Source organism: Chiroxiphia lanceolata, chromosome 4, assembly GCF_009829145.1.
Source record: "Chiroxiphia lanceolata isolate bChiLan1 chromosome 4, bChiLan1.pri, whole genome shotgun sequence".
Classification (NCBI taxonomy): Eukaryota; Metazoa; Chordata; class Aves; order Passeriformes; family Pipridae; genus Chiroxiphia; species Chiroxiphia lanceolata.
This window is the reverse complement of record NC_045640.1, coordinates 55,578,821-55,599,832: the sequence shown is the minus strand read 5'-3', so window position 1 is coordinate 55,599,832 and position 21,012 is coordinate 55,578,821. Positions and strand designations below refer to the sequence as shown.

The window sequence follows — 21,012 nt, the reverse complement described above, 5'->3', positions numbered from 1 at the left end:
TGACTGACATCCTTGGCAGGGGAGCAGCTCTGTCAAACCCTCGTTCTTGCCATGATGGAGAGTAGCTGCTCTAATTTGTTTGGTCCCAGTTCTGTCATTTGCCCCTTTATAAAGAACAAGTGAGCTCCTGGGAATGGAGGGAGACTATTTCCCTGGAGGAGCTTTTCTTTGTCACTGTAGCTTGCCCTGCTGTTGGTGCAGTTGAAGAGGCTGTAGGCAAGGCAGGGCAAGGATGCATTGGGAGGGCAGCTGGGAGCCCTTAGTTCAGGTGGACAAGAAGAGGTGTTGTGTTGAGCAGGGTGTACTTCAGCCTCACAGGATAGAGAGGATAGATGGAGCATGGTTTACCTCCTCTCTGGTGGTTGCAACTGAAGACGATCCTGAAGTGCAACAATAAGGAGAAGGGTTGTATACAAACATTTTCCTTTTGGTCTATCTTACATGGGAGTTTTTTTAATTTAGAAAACTGTGGTTCTGTTTGCGTTTGTTTGTTTATTCCAAATCAAATGGAATTTGTTTCTTGATGAGGGCTGTGAATCACTGTTTTCACAGGCAATCTCCTAAGATTTCAGACCACGCATAAGTTACTGCACAAAATGTAGAAGATGCTCAGTTAGCACGAAATCATGCTCCTTTCTGCTGGTATAGCTTATCAAAGGATTCTCAGCTTTAATATCAGTGTGGAGTCAGTTGGATAGACAAACCTGTGTACTTCAACCTTTTGACCTTTTACTTCTACTGGTATGAAAAACATTTAGCTGTTGCTTAAAAACTGCAAGGATTATTCTCACGGACTTTTTCTCCAAGTCTTTTTCTTACATTAATAAAGCAATATATAAACAAGGTATGTTGTACTTTCTGAGTTGTTTAATATGCCATTTGCTCAAGCTTGAGCATCTAAATTTAAAAAGGGAGCAAAAATATAGTAATAGCAGTGTGTTCTGTGTCTCAGAAGAAGTTTTCCTGCCCTGATAGTAAGTCAGGGAAAGAATGCAAGAAAAAGTCCTTGTGTTGCCTGTGTGTTGTTTTTGAAAGAGTTTGAAGAAATAATTATTCAAAAGAATTGAATTAGGTACAAGTGGTGAGTGTGAATAAGAATTGACATCTATTGTGGTGGGAAAATACTTCAAAGAATTAGAAGGAACCGAAAAAAAATGGTTAGAACTGAAGTCAGGAAGGGCCTTTACTAGTTTAGTGTATATAACTGTTATGTTTCTCTGCTTTCTATGCAGCAGATTGCTATATGGGGATCTCACAGACAGCTTGATACTTTGGGACAATAGCCTGGCCTCCTTCACGGTGATTTGCGATGTTGTCTGGGTTACACCGATGTTGGGAGCATGTGAAATGTACGGGGTGCCAGCATCTCATGCAGGATCTACTGACCTTTTTTGCTTGTGGGTGAATTGAAGAATTGGGCTATGCATTATTGCTTGTAGATTCAAACAAAATGCCAGCTGGAGAGTGCATGAATAGCTTTGATTAGATGTTGGTGACTGTGGAGAAAATCATAATATCACATCAAAAGAAATGACTGTAGAATAAAATATACATGGGAAGAAAATGGAGTATGACTATCACTTTTAATACATTGAGTATAGCCACTTGAGGTTGGTGGGGGCTAGAGAAGAAAATTGCCTCACTGCTTCATTTTCCAAAGCTGCCTGTGGTGAGCACAGGAACAGGGAACAAGAAAGTGAACTCTCCTGGTGTGTGTTGCCTGCTCCCTGGATGGCAGAGGAGAGACTTTCTTCAGCCATGGCTCCCAGGGTGCCTCTCTGTCCCCTGTCAGCAGTTTGTCTCTTTGAGACTGACTGTCATTCCTGTGTCTGGCTACAGACCCTGGTTTTCCAGGCAGGGCTTTGCGAAGGACAAGCTAACACCATTTCATGACCCCAGATGAAGCCTAAATAGTGATATTGCTGTACTCGGAGTTTACAGAGTAAAGATGTCTACCTGAGAAACAACTAGTCATTTTATCTTCTGAGAAGCTAATCCTGTAGGGATTAGGTAGTGTGAAAAGCTGCTATTTTGCTCTCTTTTAATTATAGCCCCTCTACCCATTTTATCTTTTAGGAGGATGCATTGTGTAAAGCTACCTTATCTGTCTGTGATTAAAACTTGGGAAATGGGGGACCTAAGCAGCTACACTTCACAGTCAGGCTTTCTTGTCTGTCCGTGTTAGCCTTTGCCACCCACAGAAATACTTAAAAATCCACGAGTTGATAATTCGTGCCTGAATTTCCTGTTTATCCTAAATTTGTGTCTCTTTATCCTTTGGATAAATAGAACAGTAAATCCCTCTTCAGAGTATATTGGTAAGGACAGGCAGTGCTTAGAATTTCAAAATTTAATAAAAAAAAAAGTACTGATACTTTTATGTTGTGCTAAGAATAACACTTTTTGTCTTCATAAGAAGTTATGATTAGACTTGCAAAGACACCCATCACTGAATGTTTTAAAAAGTTGTATAAATGGTATTACTTGTACTTTGGGATTTTTTGGTTAAATATTTGAGATCCTCTACAAAGAGAGACTGGTGACAAATACATTTGGACAGTTGTTCCATACTGTTTTTCACTGGTCCAGTGTTTGCAGAAAAACTTTCTATAGCTCCTGCTTAAACGTGTTTTCCAGATCTGATTGGTAATTATTTTATGCAGAGCAATATGGCTAACACATCTATCTAAATGTTTTTGTTTTTGTTTTAATATATATTAGGATGTTTTGAATAACTTGGGTTCCTGTGAGTTGGATGAAGATGACCTAATGCTTGACTTGGAGTTCCTAGAAGAACAACATCACCATCGTTCTGGTAAGTCAGATAAATACTGACCCTCTTCAGTGAGGTACTGTTATTGTAGAAATATAAAGTAAATGTTTTCAGTACAATTACTTGGAAATAAAAAGAAGTAATTTTTTTAGAAGGGGAATAGCAGTATGCATTTTGTTGTATTATTTCTGTATGTGTAATTGATCAGAAAAAATGCTCTTTACACTGCATTTGGACTTCATATGGTCAGTTATGAAATGAAATTGATTTTTACAGCTATGTAAGAATTTCAGCGCCAAGGGCAGACTCATCTGTTTTTCTAGATACTTAAAATGACTGCTGCCTACCCCAGGCATTTACAAAAAGAGCATTGCTGATATAATTGCGATCACATTTTGTGTGTGCCAGAATAATCTTCAGATAAAGAAGGTTTGACTTTATATGTGAGCGTAACTTGATCGTTTCTCTCATGGGTTGGTTAAAGCCCTGTTGCACTGCCTTGATTAGTAGCAATAAACAAGGTCAATTCATAGAGCATTCAGTACAGTTTTATAATAGGATTATGCAAGGTTGTGCTAAGTTGTGTCACCTGACAAACGCTGCATTTCCTTTGGCTGTGATGCGGGGCAGTGTAGTGTCTAGTCCGTGAATATGAAAAGTCCTGCTAATGCAAAAGAGTTTGGAGAGTCTTAAATCATACATGAGATTTGTACTTGATCACAGGTAGAGTTTTGATTTTGTGTTCTGTTGTGTTACTCTGTTTTTTAAGCAGGAGTAATTCTCACCCTCTCTTTTACTTGCTGTTTTCTGACCCCTGTTTGTCCATTCACCCACATAGGTGCCAATAGTGCCCCGTTCCTGCATACTCATGTGAAAGTGGGGTTTTTGAGCCATGTGCTGTGGCTGGTATGTGCCATCTGCAGTTTTGGGCCCTTCTTTGATGCAAATTTAGCAATGGTTACAGTTAAACTGCTTGAATTATGCTCTTGTTTCAAATTTTCTGTGTATGATTATTCTGTGAACATATCTGAATTATCTGTATGATAATTCTGTTTAACCATTGTAGTGTGCTTTTTAAACCTGTCGACATATCTACTTATATGATGAAACATCTATTTTATTTGGTAGATATTGTGGAGGGTTGTAGCAGCAATATGTGCATGATCACTGTTTCCTAAATTACTGGGAGTTAGGATTGCAACAAATGAACTGCACAGAAAAGGCCCTTTCTAACCTGGACTGAATAATGCTGTTAACTGGTCAACGCATGGGAAACATGCTTCAAACAGCTTAAAACAAATCTTAACATTTTTTAAGAAATCATAGCATTTTGACTTGTTTATTCCCCGGACCTCTTGGAAACAAATTAACTGGCAGAACCATTTTCCATAAATAAACTTTGCTAACATGTCGCACTTGGCCTCACATGTATTTTCCTCCTTTTTTTATATTTACAAAGCACTGAATTAACAGTGAAGGAAAAGTCATGTCCGGCGTATGATTACAAAGATTTATAGCAGCTTCTGGAACAACTGAGATCATAATGCCTAAATGACATTATACTTGATAGAGAAGTAATTAAGATGGAGATGTGATATGACACATGATCTTTCTACTCTTGGCTCATTATCCAGAGCAAATGAGGTACTTTTAAAACAGAGATCTGCACTGCCCTTTGAAGAATGGTGACCATTTCTATTCTGAGCAGTAATGCAGAGACTTATGTTGCAGTATGCACATTGTCTTTAAGAACAAATGTGTTTATCTTAGTAATATTTGCTCTTTGATTTGTTTGTTTGTTTGTTTGGGTCTGTCTGCAAAAAATTTAGGATTTACCTAGCCATCACTTTTGGTTTTGAGTCATTCAATTGGAAGAAAGAATTGGTAGGGTAGAGCCACAGTATAGGTTGACACAATTTGATATGTTGACACAATAAAGCTGATGTCTTTATCTTGTGTTAGGATCTGGCACAAAATGATTAGTGTGATTGTAAGTCATCCTCTTAAATTAAGATATTGAGATAAGAGGCTTGATTTTCAGAGTTTTTTAGCACTTGCATACCGCTGCAGTACAGAAAACTCTTGAGTTAGATGCTGGTATCTAAACATTTTTTGAAAGTTGCTTTTCTGATTCCCGTGTTAAGCTGTTGCCCACTTCCAGGATTTAAGACTTTTCAATCAAAATTCTTTTTAGCAGTTCCAAGTCAATCCATTCTCTGTTTTCACTTTTGGACTTGCCTGTTTTTTTTCAATAGGCCTCTCCATTCCTACCTAAATAGAATTCTTATAAACTTCTTCAATTAGAATATATAACGAAATATTATTGATGTGTTTTTTTAAATAGGCTCTGGAATACAGAAGTGATCAAGTGATCAAGCATGTTGAAGATACACAGTTAGTGTAATGCAGAACTTTAACCTTTTAAAAACTCAGCAAATTGAAAGTGATCATATTTCTGGACATGTTAATATAAGCTCTTTCAGGTAATTGGGAAGCACTCTGTCTTTGAAAAGATCTTTAATCTTGCCCCCTTCAGGAACAAGAGGACAACAAATTACACACGGAGAATGAGCCAGCACTGTTATGGTAGAATATATTATTCTAATTGAATTTGAATAAAACCAAGGGGCTGCTTAATTCTTTGAGTATGTGAGTGGCCTGAAGAGTAGATGATTTTCCATACTTTCTGGTAGTAGTAGGTTTGTTGGACTCTTTATAAAGGCTTCTTTAAGACGGTGGGCTTGACAGTTTACCTGTGGCTTGCCTCATTAAAATTCAGTCAACACAATCAGACATACAGGTTTGTGAGCCTTCTTTTCCCTGCTGATATGTGCTGTCATATATAAGATTCAGCCCTATGTTATGTCAGCTTTACATTTTGTTACTGTATTTGTTTACTTTCCCAACAAGTTCCTTGTTGTTCCTTTCTCAAATACTTGAAAGGGATCTTTGTATCTGACATTCACATGTGTATCATACTGAAGTCATCTGGGAGTGTTCTATGTCTGTTATAAAAATGGAGTTGTTTGAGTGTAAAAATATGATAAAAAATGCTGTGTCTTGCATGGAAAGGTTAAAATTATTCTCTTCTGGAAGTCAGAGTTATTAACACTACTGTGACTATTTGTAGTACAATAAAAATCCTGTTGATGTTCTACATACTGATGCTGATTATAGCATTTATTTGGCTAAGGCCTGCAGTCCTAGAGCCATATTACAATTCACTTCTGCCTCATTTGACTCCCAGTAAGCAATTCTGTGGGGAATTACTGTAGGGAGAAATGTTCCAAGAGAAGCTCCTTTCAGTCTTTTAAAAAATACATTGAAATATGAAGAGGTATAATTTTAAAAGAATTCAGTTCTTTCTTCAGTTGTTGCAGAGGGATAACTAGGGAATAGCTAAGGATAAGTAAACTTCAAAAGCCTATGAAAATCTTTAATGAGAAATTACACAAATACAAGGCCTAACATTGCATTTTTAACTTGACTGTCACAAACTATTCCTTGGTTGGGAGGCTGTACACAGCAAGCTGTGTCATTGAAACATAACAATTCTGAAGCATAGTGCCACAGTTAATAAATACAGTTGGCTGGTTAATGGCAAATTGAGAAAGTCTCTTAAATGTTATTAGGAGCTTTAGTTTTTTAGAAATTTTTTATTTAAGACACGATTTACAGTATTTTTTACTTTTAGCTGCCATGGTTGTAAAGAACGGTATTTGCCAGCGTGAGGATATGTCTTTGACTTTGTACTGAAGTTTACAATATAATAATAATTTAACAAAAGAATTGTATCATATCAATCAACCATAATTTTAGGGACCATTTATGAATAGGAAATAAGATTCTATTAGAAGGATTTCTGAGAGAAATGGCTATTAAGGAGTTTTTTAAAGAGGAGCGAGGAGCCAGTTGGCAGGCAAGGAGACGTTGTTCCAGAAAGTGGAACACTGTATTAATTAAAATACAGAATTAGAAAGGAGAAAGAGGCAAAGATCTGTTACCTCTTTCATTGTTTGTGTTTGGTTTTTTATTTATTTATTACTCCAACTCATTTTTTACTTGTGTTCTTATTCCGTCCTCTCAGCTTTTCCCTAATGAGCTAGTTGCCCTCCAGCAGCATCCTCATGAAATCGGGTTCCTGCAAAAAGGTGTTGTGAACCCTGATGAGTACTAGAAAATAATTAAAAAAAAAAATCCCAAACCTTTTCTCTAACCATACAATAGAAGATAAGGAGATACTTGCAAACGTCAGGCAGATGCTTCTACTTTGGATGTAGATTTCTGTGCCCTGCTAGTCCTAGCACAGCTTCAGAAGTCTTGAATACCCTCACTTCTGACCTCCCTGTGAGTTTACTGCTTTAATTTACTGCCTTTGCTTGTGTTTTAAAGGCTGTATTGTCGAGATAAAGAATGTAAGACAGAGACATTTTATTATCCCGCCTCACACAATTGCTTTGAAATTTAATAAAATAATATTTATATGGTACTTAGTGAGTGGAGAGCACTACAGCATACAAATTCAAAATACTAATCAGCTTGATTCGCTGAGAGTTTTGCCTACTGCTCTTAAGCTGGAATGCTTAAAATTAAGCATAATATGACATACATGATGAGCCTTGAGGGTGCCTTTTTATTGCTCTAGTAAATTAGACTTTTAAAACATGCTACAGCGTTGATTTCCTATTGCAAAATAATGAAGTTAGTGGTTTCTGTAGCGGGAAACTATTGCCGGTTTATAGAAAGTGACAGCATTAATTTAACCTCATTCATTTTCCTTTTCCCTCATGAAACAAGATGTATTTGATTCCAAGTATTGATTAGTCAAATGTACGAGGAAAACCTTTATATTCAGTGGTATAAGCAGGGGGGAATTTATTCAAGTAATGCACATTAATGTACATGAGTTGTGTGCTTGTGTTGTGCCATAGCCGATTGAAAACCGAATGGTTTTATACAGTTAGTTGTCATTAAATCAAGACTGCAGTAAATAGTAGCCTTTTCTGAAAGTTCACAAAAGCACAGCTATCCAAGGGCTTTTGTAATTTCTTAAGTGTTTGCCACAAGTGTAATAAAACCTGTGCCCTGCCTCTTCTTACGAAGCTGTGTGGATGTAGCTGGGATTTGTAGCGAGTGATTGGACTGAAGTCAGGGGCACTGCTTGTGGCACCGAATATTAAGCACATGAGCCAGTCTCCTCCACATCAGGCTCCACACTATGCAGTGACTATTTATGAGGGTGATATTGATTAGCTGTATACTCAGACTGGCCTGCACATCCATCATGTTGTAGCTTGAATGCTTGCTGAATAGTTTTGAATAATGTAGCTTGCTAAATTTTTTAGAAGAGATTTGTCTTTGGCCAGTGCTTCAGCCATTTTGGGTTTAATGCCTCAGCCTCAGCTGAAAAGCTGTAATCCACCGTATACAAGAAGGATAGCAGCATATTTCAGAAATGAAATGATTTTCTTTATTTGCTGAAAAAAATGGATTAAAAGTGGAAATACAACAGTGTACTTTATAATCCATCTAAATATTATTCAACTCTCAAAAAAACAAACACTTTCAGAGATGGGCATGTTTTGGTCAAACCTGAGTTAAGATCACGCCTGTTAGAAACATTTTAAGTGTGTTCCGGACTCTGTGGTAATACATGTTTTGGTAGTTGCTCAGGGTTTGTGAATGAAAAAGAGTATATGTGACTTGGCAAAGTAACTTTCGATATAGTGGCAGTGGCTCTTATGTGCTCTCTCTATATTTTCTTCTATTAGTGGATGTTGAGAAAGAAGGGCCTGTTCTGGTGTAGCTTTGTGTTAATGTAACCGAAAGTAATGAGCATATGAAACTCGGATGTAGTAATATCACTCTTATGCTGTAACACTTGCTCATGTATACCTGATAAAAAATAGAAAAATAGTTATTAAATAGATGTTCTTTATGTTTAAAATGCAATGCTGTGGTATATTGTCTACCTGGCACTGTCAGTAATGAGCAGGGAGAGGCACATCTTAGTGAAGTTCTTGGAAACTGTGGGCTCTAACTTTGTAATGTGTTGGCATTAGGCAGTTTTTATTTAGTGCCCATTAGTGAGATCCCAAGCATAGTATCTAGGGCTAGAATACTCTATCATAACACAAATATGTATGTGTATTAAAAAAAAAAAAATCATTTGACAGATTACTGCATGACTCCAAGGGCAAAGTAGGAATAGTGTTTTAGTTTTTGACTGGGACACACAACTTAAACAGACTTATTTAAATGTCAAATTACAGCAGTATAACTACAATAGGTATTATCAGCCTAACCAACAAAAACAGTGCATTTGTTTTTTAGAAAGAAAAAGATGAGAATTTATATTGTATTTCTTTTAAATCCAGCTAGCTTGCAGATCAGTTGCCATCAGCACCCAATCAAACTAATATCACTGGGTCATTACGCCAACAATTTAATTAGGTAGTTGCTGAGTTATTTTGAATATGATGAACAAGCTGTGTGAAAATTCTGTGGTGAGTTTGAAACTCCTCCTGCGTGTATTAATTGAATGTACTAATTATTTTTATTAATTTTTTAATGGAGGGTAGGAGTGCAGAGCTGAGATGAAACCCTTTTGGTCTTCTGGTGGTTTTTTTTTGACCAGAGTGGGAAAAATACAGATGTTGTTATAGAAAAAGTACATAAAAATGTAGTGGTGGTAGTGGGTCATTGACACTGATAGTTACAAACTGTAAACCAGAAATAAATTTACTTGATTTTCAGATGTGAAACATATTTGAAATGTAATAGGGGAATAGAAAAATGTGTAAGTTACACTACTTGTTTTGGCAGCGAATCACTGAAAGTCAGCCCCTTGGCTGAGGTGGATCAGCTGGGATTCATTGACACCAAAGGCTGTTGCCCTGCCCAAAGCAGGGGGGTCACAAGGAGCCTGTGGCTCCTGGGCCAGTCCTCAGCCAGCCGAAGGGTGGCTCCTAGCAGAAGGTGGGAGTTGGCGTTAGTTTCTGTGGTGGACAGCATGGACAGTGAGCTTTGACATTAGCCCAGCTATTGTCTAAATAGATGGTATCCAGTTTTGTAAGATGATGGCAACAGCATAGGAACTCAAAAGGGCCAAATAGCACTGGCTAGCTATTTTTCCTGAGATTTTCTAGCAAAGCAGATGTCCTGCTCGCAAGAAGAAGTTGTCTCCAAGAGTTTAATAAAGTGCCCATGTAATCCATTCGTGTTTGTCAGTGCAAGGAAAGCAGATTTTTCAGAGGTTTTAATTTGCCTTTGAATAGAAAATAGGACAAAAAGATCCTGACTATGTATTTTTATCAGACAGCTGCTTTGAACTAGATACTAGATATTTAGGTAATTTGAATGTATTGTTCATTGATGTATTGTTGGCAGCAAATTATGTTTCTGTGTTTATAAACAAAGACATAGTTTGATTTTTATTTGGAATTGGACGCTCCTTGAGCTATTTTGAAAGCTTTGCCATTGCCAAATGCCACCTTTTAGAGTTGTATCAGATCAGGTTAAACTGTAACTGCATTTTAGTTTTCTGCTTTTACAGTTCATTTTTGAAATGTGTAAAATCATTTTGGTTTATATATACATGTTTTGAACAGAATAAAGTTTGTGATGGTAAAATAACACAGAGCTCTGTGCCTCTGCCAAAAAGGATGTTCATAGATAATTTAGCTGATTAGCATCTGATGCATTGTCAGTATGAATTTTGGACAATAAGATAATAAAAAAGTAAGTAGTACTAATAATGAACAAACCAAAAACTGATGTGTGATTTCACTACATTAATGACACCACTATATAGATATCCTAATACCAATTAAAAGGGGAAGTTCGTATGTGTTTTTATTTTTGTAAGAGAAAAAGACTTGCTGAATAAATGCCTGCAATTCCTCCATCAAAATTCTTGTTGTGAAGGTGAGCAGCACAAGCCAGAACTGCGACCAGCCTGATTTCACATGTACATGTGACTTGCCACATGGCTTTGAAGCATGGAGCAGAGAATCACATGCAACTAGTTTCTACACAGCTAGAAGAAGTTAGAAACAGAGGGACTTTTATATTTTGGGAATGACATATTCTACTAAGCTACACATTTCCCCCTGAAACATTGTTTAATAAATATTGCACAGTAGTGGAGTAACTTAAGGTCTCCAGAGAATGAAATAAAACTTGTCATCTTCTAAACTCTTCTAAAAATGATCTACAGCTTCTGAAAGAGCACTGGGCATGGAGTAAAAGGGGTTTTTGCAGGCTTTGCAGTGAAAGAATGGGTAGCATTATTAAATAAGAAGAGCATGTTTGTGTTAGTCAAAAATAACCATTGCACGCTTGTGACTGGGCATGTGTTAGGATTCTGGTAGTGGGAGTTACTGAAAGCAAGGAGAAGAAGAAATAAGGACTAGAGAAGTTAGTATTAAATTGGAATGAAACTAAATAGAAACCATAGGCTGTATAAAGTTAGTCTGCCAGCATCTTGGAGCATCCTGGTCCCTATTCTGGAAAAGAAGTACTGAATTTTGAGAGTCCTGTTTCTGTTCTGTTATTTATGTAAGTGGATGGTGCAGTTTCCAATTTTAATTGAGGGGAAAAACCCCAAACCCTGCAACCGCTACCAAATTGACCTTATCCTAAACCTCTTGTAGTGTATTTTACTTTAAAAGTTGAGTTGTGAACAAGCCTAGTTCATGAGCTGCAGGAGGAGTGTAACACTAACTTCTAGCTGTGATTGCCTCAGAATATGTTTAGATCATGTCTGGGGTATAGATAATTGGCCTGTGATGTGTGTTCTCAGTGGATCAAGCAAAATACTTGGTTTCCTGAGCAAATTAGAATTTTTAGCTCTTTTTTTTGGTGTGGAGAGATGATATATTCAAATGGTGGGTATATGTTAGCTTCCTGTCTGGCTGTTATAAATTTTATTAATGATATATACTTGTAAATCCTACTCAGCTAAATGGAGCAGCATCACAGAGCATCACATCATAATTTAGATACCAAGAGATTTTTTCTTCATAAATAGACAAGAAGAGCAAAAGAGCACAGTCCTGAACTCCAGGGTCATGAAAGAATACTTTGAGTGAGATGCATTTGTATGGTTATCATAGAGCAATTAGAATCAGAGTCTGTATCTCAATTTCCTGCTCTTTCATAATTATAGTGTGACATTTAGTTACAAATACTTATTCATATTGGTATGCTCAACCATCATTTACTGAAAGAACCAGGACAGTAATTAAATTAGGCATACTACCTTTCTTCATTCCTTTGATTTTATACGTATATTGAGATGAAACATCATCTTTAATGATATCTGCAGGCAGAAAATAAATGCAATAATAAATGTTATGACAAATCAAAGCATACCGTCCTATTTAAAGCAATTCTGCATTTTTAGATGGCAAAGTTTAGGTAGGATGCCAAATACTGCTTTTTTTCTCAGGCTTTGTGAATTTACAAAGATCTGGACTGGATGTCTTGCCAAAATGGAGATGTGATGAGAACTTGAAAGGAGCATGCTCTTTATTCTCAGTTTCCTTTGAGAGATTAAGGGACTAAGAGGAACAGTTATGATCTCACAATTATTCTGCAGAACAGCCATTATTCAGTTTATATAAAAACAACTTGACCTTCCATACAACTTCTGCAATGATCCTACTTCAAGGTCAGACCGAAACTGTATGTGTCTAGAAAGTTAGTGGTCTAGAGAGTTAGTGGTGGCTTTTGACATTATGAAATATTTATCTCTGGGATCATTGCAGCTTCACTCTTAGGTAAAGAAAGAAATGGTAGTCTGATAGTTAAAACTTCAGTCTGGGTCTCCTGGGTGGAGCTGGATTCTTTGATGCAGATTTCCAGTGTTATCCTGGACTAGTCACTTAATTTACTTGTAGTACTTAGAAAGTGGTACTCTAGTAGTCATGGGGATTTGGCATTAAAGTTTGAGAGATCCTCAAGATACCATTGGGATGCAGCTGCATTAATAACTTAGAGTCATTACAGTCTTTAGAGGCCAATTATTTCTGTTTTGTGCCTCTTCATATGTCATTCCAGGAAGTGGAGCAGACACTGCCATTGCTGTTGCTGGTGTGTCCACTCCTGTTACTGCTCCTCTTACTTTTTATTTCTTTTTGCTGGAAAAAATCCCAAAGCAAAGCCCAAGTTTCTTTATATAACAGGGGGAAAAATATGGCAAAAACCTATTGTACTAATCGACTAAAGCCTGGGCTCAAATATAAATTACTTTTTACATCTTTCAAAAGTGTACCTACTGTCCATCATTGCTCACAGATTGAGTCCTATCTGCTGTAGTGTTTGAAAATATTAGGTGACTTCGTTGTTGTATGTCTTTGCCTGAATCTCTTGTGATGAGAGAGCCTGTTGTCCCTTCTTTTGTCTCTGTGAGGGTTCTGTTAAATACTTTGTATTATTTGGATTTTGTTGACTTTTTTTTTCCTTGTTTTTACCTCCAACTTCTCTTGATGGAGGAAGGAATTGACAAATAAATGCCATGCAGGCAGTAAGCCCTGAGATTTATTGCAGCCTGGGTTCAGCTTTAGGAAAGGGATCAATATGTAGCAAATGCTTCAGAGGTTGGTTGGGGGGGTACATTTACTTCCTGAGAATGTTTTGTCCTCTCAGAGACCCCCAGAAGAGACCAGGATTTTTGTATTTTACAGCCTAGCTAGTTTTCTGTGGTATGTTTTAAGAAGGATATTGTACACCTGTCTTTGCCAAGGGAACAATGTGAGATACATTCTGAAAGGTAACCTTGAAGAGGATTTTCTGGTTTTACCTTCTGTACTTAGGCTTATTTTAGAAATGTTCAATCTGACCCAAAGTGAATAGCGCCTGGCTGTTTCCTTCTCACACGCCAGATAGCAAAATTCTTCCATGCAACCCCTTAGTGTAGGGAACAGCTTTCAGATGGAAGTTTGTCAAAGCACCTGCTTGCCACCGCCCCAGTAGCTTCTCCAAAAGACAGTGCGTTCTTTGCACCTACTGAGTGTGACCTCGGTGTTACTGGGTTTGGGACTCTTTTTTCTCCTGTTTTCATAGTGTAATGTCTTTAGGAAAGGGAGTCTGTTTCCAGTTAAGATTTAAAGGAAAGTGTGATTGCAGCTGAAAATATTTAGAATGAGCTTTTGAGTACGAGAAACAAGTGTTCTCTTGTGGGATAGATAACATATGTATACATGGATCTGCAAATAGCAACTCATGCACTAATTGTTATTACACTGAATGTATGGGTATCCCTATAATTTTCCTTTTTTCCCCCCACAGAACTAAGCATTTATCAGTTTGATATTTAAAGAGTTGCTGAACCATGCATTAGTCTGTGAAAAGTTGATTGCCAGTAAAGGTTTCTCAATTTCAAGAACATAGTCTGATGAATGGGTAATTTGAGAGCTTCTTGAATCTTACTCTCTGAAAAGTTTCTCTTTCACTACAAACAATGGTGAAACTGAAATTCTTTCACATCTTCAGAAGTAAAGAAAAATCAGCATGTTTCTGAAGGCAGTGCATTGCAAACTGGGGAAACAGATTGCAGCAAGTAGTTTGGAGTTAAGGTCACATACGCTGCTGATAAAATAAGCAGTTGCTAAGGCAGAGAATTCTCATAAGAGGTAAAAGGGGCTGGGATGTGGGCAGGAGTGCTGGGCAGACAGAGGGACTATGCTGGTATCTGAGGTATCCACAAATATGCATGTGAATCCAGAGAGCGGGATGGGGGGTGCTTTCACTAGTGACCTTCAGTCTTCACCAGCCCAAGAGGAGGAGGGGACCTGTCTGTGCAAGTTCTGTATGTAGGCACTATTGCAGGCAGCACCTTGTCTGTGGCAGTCTGTGTGTCTGGCCACGTCAGTGTCTTGTGCTTTTAATTCCTCACACTCAGCTTTTGAGTGCTAGTGACACTTGTAATAAGAGTAACTGCTGAATCTGGAATGGTGGGAAATAAAAGAGAAAATTGACGGTAAATAAATGTAGTGCCTTTTTTTTTTTTTTTTTTTTGGATAGTGTTCTCATTTTTTCTTCTCTTTCTAAATATTTCCAACCCTGGAAACATAATTTCCTAAAACATATGTTTTAGGAAAAAGGATTAAAGCAGTATCTTTTCAAAGGTTAAGAAAACCAGAGAGGCCCTAAGGCCCGAGAAACTGTTATGGGAAAAAAGAATTCTTGGTAGTAAACATCTCTTTGTTATGGTAGTAAACATCTCTTTGTTATACTAGATTGTGAATTTGCTGACTGTCAAAAGCCCCAGCACCATGATTAACCTGTTGAAGATCTTCCTGACTTGATCAATTTTTTTCTCACAGAAGTTTTTCTTTATAAAAAAGCAATTTACTGTAAAAATACACTTACTTGAGGGTTGAAAAGCAGTAGATAAAATGAAAGTATAGCTGTGCTGTAATATTATTTTTGTGCTTTTTCCCAAAGCTGTTAATTTCACAGAAAATAGTTTTGACGAGTCTCTGTATTTCTAATACATTTTCTCCATGAATAAAACACAAAATAGCTCTATTTCTAAGGTTCAGTTTCATTGTTTTCTTCCCTACTTAATCTTTAATTTGTTTGACTTGTTTGGAGATTTTTGCAAGATTGGGGTTCAGGAAAAAGTATTCTTGATACTTCTTAATGTAACATTACTGACATGATGTACTTGTAAATTATAGGGTTTAAGCTAGAATGACATAAGTACATTACTCAACCATCTTATTGTCAGCGTGTTTTGGATTAAATGCCAATAGCTCCTGGTTCTGAGGATTTTCAATCAAAACCCCTCAGCTTGCAAATACAGCATGCTTGTATTCACAGACTCTGCAGAGCTGTGTGGAGTTACTCACATGGAGGAACTCGTGACTGTATCATTGTGCATCTGGAAGGGGCACTTTTGGCTGTGGCAAAAGGCATTGCCTTGTACTGAATTTTTGTGGAAACTCATACCATGATCCTTTGACACTGAGTTATCACAGGTGGTAAAGAGTAAGGGTAAGTAGAAAGGGGAAAAGAAATGAATAGAGGTAAGAAGGAAAAATGGTGTGGAAAAAAAAAATCTCACCTTTAGCTTCTGGGAAAAATAACATGCTTTGGAATGAAGTTGCTCTAAATTTGGTTTAGAATGATATATGGCAAGCAACTTAAAATAGTTTTTCAAACTCTCTTAGCTTTCAGATACCAGCAGAGGTATTATTCTGTCCCTCTATTCTGAAAAGAAATCAACAGGTTTGAAAGAAATCCAGGTGGTGTGCATCTTTCAGGCTGCAGGGGTCATAAGCAGGGGCCCTCTAATACAAGTGTGTCTGCTGCATGTGCTGCTCCCCTTGCTCCCCACGGCAAACACAGAGTAAGAAGTTATGGAGAGGTATGTTATGTGGTCCATCTAGTGTCACAATAGCCTGAACTCTTATCTAACCTGCAAGAAAAGCTCTTGTGGTTTTCCCTTGGAATACAGAAACAATGAGCCACTGAATCAGCTCAGTGGCAGGTGCCAGGAAGGAAGCAAAGGGTACTCAGCAAGACCAGAGGAGATGAGAGAAAAGACTGCACTTTCTTTCAGTGGGAGAATTTATATTTCCCATATTTTTTCATTGTGAGTAAAGGAAGACACTTCCAGTTGTGTCACTTTTTTCTTAACCAGAAGTGAGGTTGTCTTGCTTCCCCCTTCACAGTCACATTTGGCACGTTTTTTCCTCTCTTCTTACCTGCCAAGCTTTCTGTACTTTCCTGAAATATGCAGGAGCTTGTATTACCTTAGGTGACACTTGGATTTATTATGATTGCAACTTTATAAAATAAGATACTACTTTTGCAAATTCAGCTCATTTTAGAGGTGTTGTGCAAAAAAAAACTACCTTACTTGTTCATCTTTAACTCTTCTCTTAGCGTCATTCTGTTTGCTTTCTGTTAAAGAGTTGTGTTTTGATGGGATTCTTTCTACTGTACATTCTTGTTCAAATCTCATATTGAGGTATGAAATGCAGACAACCTGTATATTTTCAGCCTTTAGTTAGTTCTTGATTTCAGGTAACAGCTTAGTCAAGTAACAGTATATATTTTGAAACTGTAGGTCAAAGGTGGTAATTCTTGCTTGTTTTCAAGTTTGAAAGTCCAGACAACTGAGATAACAGTTGGACAGATTTTTGCAGTTATAATAATGGAGAATTCTGTCTCCCAATAGACTATTTTGTTTCTCGCATTGTAGAATAGTCACTATGATTATTTAGTAATGCTAGTTATATTTATAAATTATAGTTGATAGAAGTCCTTGGAGATTAGTCTACTTTCTAATAATGTGGAATGAATTGTCCTTATATTCATTGCTGCAAAAATGTATTTGAAATTTTGGTATCTCATAAGGATTTAGGTCACTGCATTTACTGTTCTGTTCAAATTCCTGTCTATATGAAGGATGATTCAGCATGTTTTGAATTTACCACTTATCCCTTTGATCTATCTTTTTTAAGATAGATTATAGATTCAGATTTATTCTCTGTTTTTACTCATTTGTATATATGCATGTTTGCTAGTTTGTGGGAAATACATTACTAGTGTATCAAACAGTACTAGAAAAAACATGTTTTTCCTTTGGGAAAAAGGAATTTTTCGATGCTTCAAGAATTTGCTGTGAGAATGTCTCAGTAGGGAATTAAGCATGTATCTAGCCTAAGGCATATAACTATCTCCATGGAAGTCAGTGGGATCATTTGCTTCAGATTTAAACTCATTCGTAACTGACCTTGGTTTTTGGAGCTTGAACTCAATTCATCTTAGTGCCTCCTGTGAGACTGACTTTTTAACAGCTATTCAGTTGCTGTCATTTGCTTAAATACAATTATGTTGTGGCTAAAAGTATGTGTGAGCACAGTATTGCTAACATATTTGGTAAAAGACTAAACTGTGTAGTCCACCTGAGAAAATTTATAGTTATAACTAATATATGGACTAATGTGGGTAATGATTATTTTTCCTAAAATAGTTTGGGGATGCCATCTATCTGTTTAATTTCATGTGTTTTCTACACATGGATATGAAAGAAAAAGATTCGAAGACACCACAAAATTTTTGTTTTGTTTTGCAAGGAAAATTAGAGTTGGTAGCAAAGCACAGTCTGCTTATTTAAATTAAAATGTTAATATCTTTTCAATAAAAAAAATCCTTCAGAAAGTACTCTTGTCTGGTGAGGCTTAGTCCATACAAACTCTGCTATTTTCCCAAAACAATGAGGACCTAATTCCTGGCTAATTCTTAATCATCCATGCAGAGTAGAAATAGGTAGTAAGAAGACTTTACTCCTAAAGAAAATTTTTATTAAACTGTTTTATTTTTTTTATAACACTCAGTACGCTCAGTAGTCTGAGTAGACCTAGAAAAAAAAATATGGGGGTGGGAGGGGAACCCCACTGCAAAAATAACTTATTCAGTGTTCATTTTGGTGAGGTTCATTTAAAATCTCAGCATGCCTTTCAACCCACCAGAGTCCTGTTTAAGAAGTGATCTGAGATTGGTTCTTTAATATAAACCAGAAAGAGATTAGAAGCTGATTAGGTCCCTCACTATCTCTCGTCTTAAATAAATTAATTTTGTTTCTCTTGCATAAATATAGTGTCTTGATATTTTGCAGCCCTCAGAATAAATTATTGGGGGATCCTATCTTACTTATTGTTGTAGTAATTCCAACTAAGTCAACCTAGAAAGTTGTATGGTCTGGGTCTCTCCCTTGTCCTTCCTGGCAGCCTTGATCACATGTGTAGGTTCCTAAATAACTAAAATAATCTGAATAGGGGATACTTAACAAGGATATTTGATTTTTCTTGCCTAACCAAAGACCATGATCTTACAGTTTCATTTCTGAATTTTGTATCTTGAGCATGTATTTTCCAATAGACTTTCTCAGTAGGTGACTAAAACGATACTGCTGCTTTCTTCTCTTCCTCACAAGGACAGGAGCACAGGACTTTTTTTAGGCTTTTCCGTCTGTAACATGACCTAATATGAACATCTAGAATACCTGCACTGGGAAAAATTAGCCAAAACTCAGTGAAAGGTTTTTATATGAGGTTATTTTGTAAGAGCTTGTGTGCTGTGGAATCAAATCACAATTTCTGGAAAAGCAGTTCTGTCTCAATAAGCAGAAGCTGGATCTAGATCTACTGTGTTTTAATGGCATCTTAGCTCCTAACTGATTATGTAGTCCGTGCCATTAAGTGCGCAGACCTTTACTCCTTACCCTTCTGTTTAGGTACCAAGTAATCAAATAATTTATGGAGGTATTATGCACTGATTGAAATGATTTTATGGAGTTAAGGAGTACTGATGGTTCAAGTATCAGATGTTACAATTTGAAAAAAATCAAAATACTGTCCATATTTTTTTTTTTGATGCAGTGCCTACATACACTAAAGAGGATATGTATGGATTAACAAATAAAGGGGATTAGGTATAGACTACTTAAAGGAGGATCTATGAAGCCATTGTTCTTTAGGTTGTTAGTGATGTGGTGAGTGGTAATTTTTTGTATGCTGATGCAGCTTTCCATACTTAGTGGAACTTGGCCTTCTGCTCATTCATGATCTCAGTAGTTTTGATTTGGGTGTGAGGTTTTTTTTTTCCCCATCTTTGTATTCACATGCATTAGTCTGTGTGGTATAACTGTCCAGATTGCAAGAATAAGCTAATAACTTAATAACTTTTCACGCCTTTTAGTGTACCTTTAGTGTACCTGCATTTTAAAAATAATAGCCAGTGTGCTGTCTGAGCAGAGAATCGGATTTAGAAACATTTATCTGGTTGGGTTTTTTTGGGCTTTTTTTTGCAGTCTTTTACCTTAGTATTTAATGTAGTAACTTAAAAAGTTTTAATTGTATTTTCCATAGCAAATACTATAAGGAGTATTACACTGAATTTATTGTATAGCTTTGGACTGTTTTGCGTAATTTTTTTCTAAGATCTTTTCCTTTTCTGGTACTCATTCTGAAACATTACCACGCACGTGTGTTCATATGAGATAGCATGACAGAAATGAGACTTCTTGCACGCTGAAAATACTGAAAGATCCTTGTTTAGTTTCTTAATAAAGGTGGCAGCCAAGCAATGCTGCTGAGCCACTATTGGTTATTACTTCTACAGTTTGTCACTTGCAAATTGAAAGCCGAAGTCACATATTCTGGAGGTGACACAGCAGATGTTATAAAAAAGGGAGTTCTCATGTACAGTGTCAGAGTTACGTAGAGTTCCCAGTGAGGAGTAACCTTGAATTTCAGTCATCCTCAAGGTGCAGTTTTTGGTGTTATGTCTGTTAACATGGAGCAAATGAGGTTTTGTGGTTGTGGTCTAGGGATCTCTTCATGCCCTGTAGCGCTTGCTGAGTACTTAGGGAGTCATCATGGCTGGGCTTCATGAACGAAGATTTGGGAAGGGCTCTACCCACACTTGTTACAAGCCCGCTGGTGGCTAATGAGGCCAATATGAGGTAGACAAGTCTGGTTGCAAAAGGCACAGCAGAAAGTCTCCTTAGGTGGTATATTCTGCAAGACACGATTCTTTCTGCATTGTCTTTTCTCCTCAAGAGTGATCCTGAGTGCTTTCTCAAAAGCATCAGCAGTGTTAAAGATAAGCGTGTCTCCAGACCTCCCGACTGGAGGCCAGAGTAGACCAGTTATGTTGATCAATATGGCCAAGACTTAGGGAGTAGTTTGGAAGGGAACGTAGTGTTTGATACGTTATTTATGTTAGATGATTTTTTTTCCCCAACATTTTTGGTAAAAGAAAATCTCACATTGCTAGGGTAGTGATAAACTTTTAGATGCATATTGGGTTTTAGAACAGCAACAAAATATTTTCTGTACTCCCTATAGTTTTATAAACAAATCTACTTTAAAGAAATATTTTTGTTAGGGATTTGATTTCAGTTTCCAAATGAATGCAGAACTTTGCTTTGCATTTGAAAGTATCTCTAGCAAACTGATTGGTAAAGATCTAATTTTGCTCCAGTTACAAAATGCAAATTTTGTTATTGTGTCAGACTGTTCTCCTTGGTACTTGTGGTGGGCTTTATGATGTTAAAGTTGGTTCAACTCTAATGAAGCTGAGGATGATCAAGTATAACCTGAATTTTACAGAATCGTATCTTCTAGTGTAGGCTAGCTAGTTTGCTTAGAGAAGTAGTATGTTCTAAACACTAAAACAAGTGGATGTAAAATATACTTGGAAGGATTATTTTAGTTAAG

At 37.0% G+C, this 21,012-nt stretch overlaps 1 protein-coding gene across 1 annotated transcript in view; it reads left to right on the top strand.

Annotated features, from left to right (window-relative positions):
• Nucleotides 1–21,012, top strand: part of CCSER1 (coiled-coil serine rich protein 1) — a 641,015-nt gene that overhangs the window by 118,998 nt on the left and 501,005 nt on the right. The window contains exon 4 of the mRNA XM_032686628.1: nucleotides 2,722–2,815. Within this exon, the coding sequence (XP_032542519.1) occupies nucleotides 2,722–2,815 (94 nt within the window). The remainder of the gene's footprint in view (nucleotides 1–2,721; nucleotides 2,816–21,012) is intronic.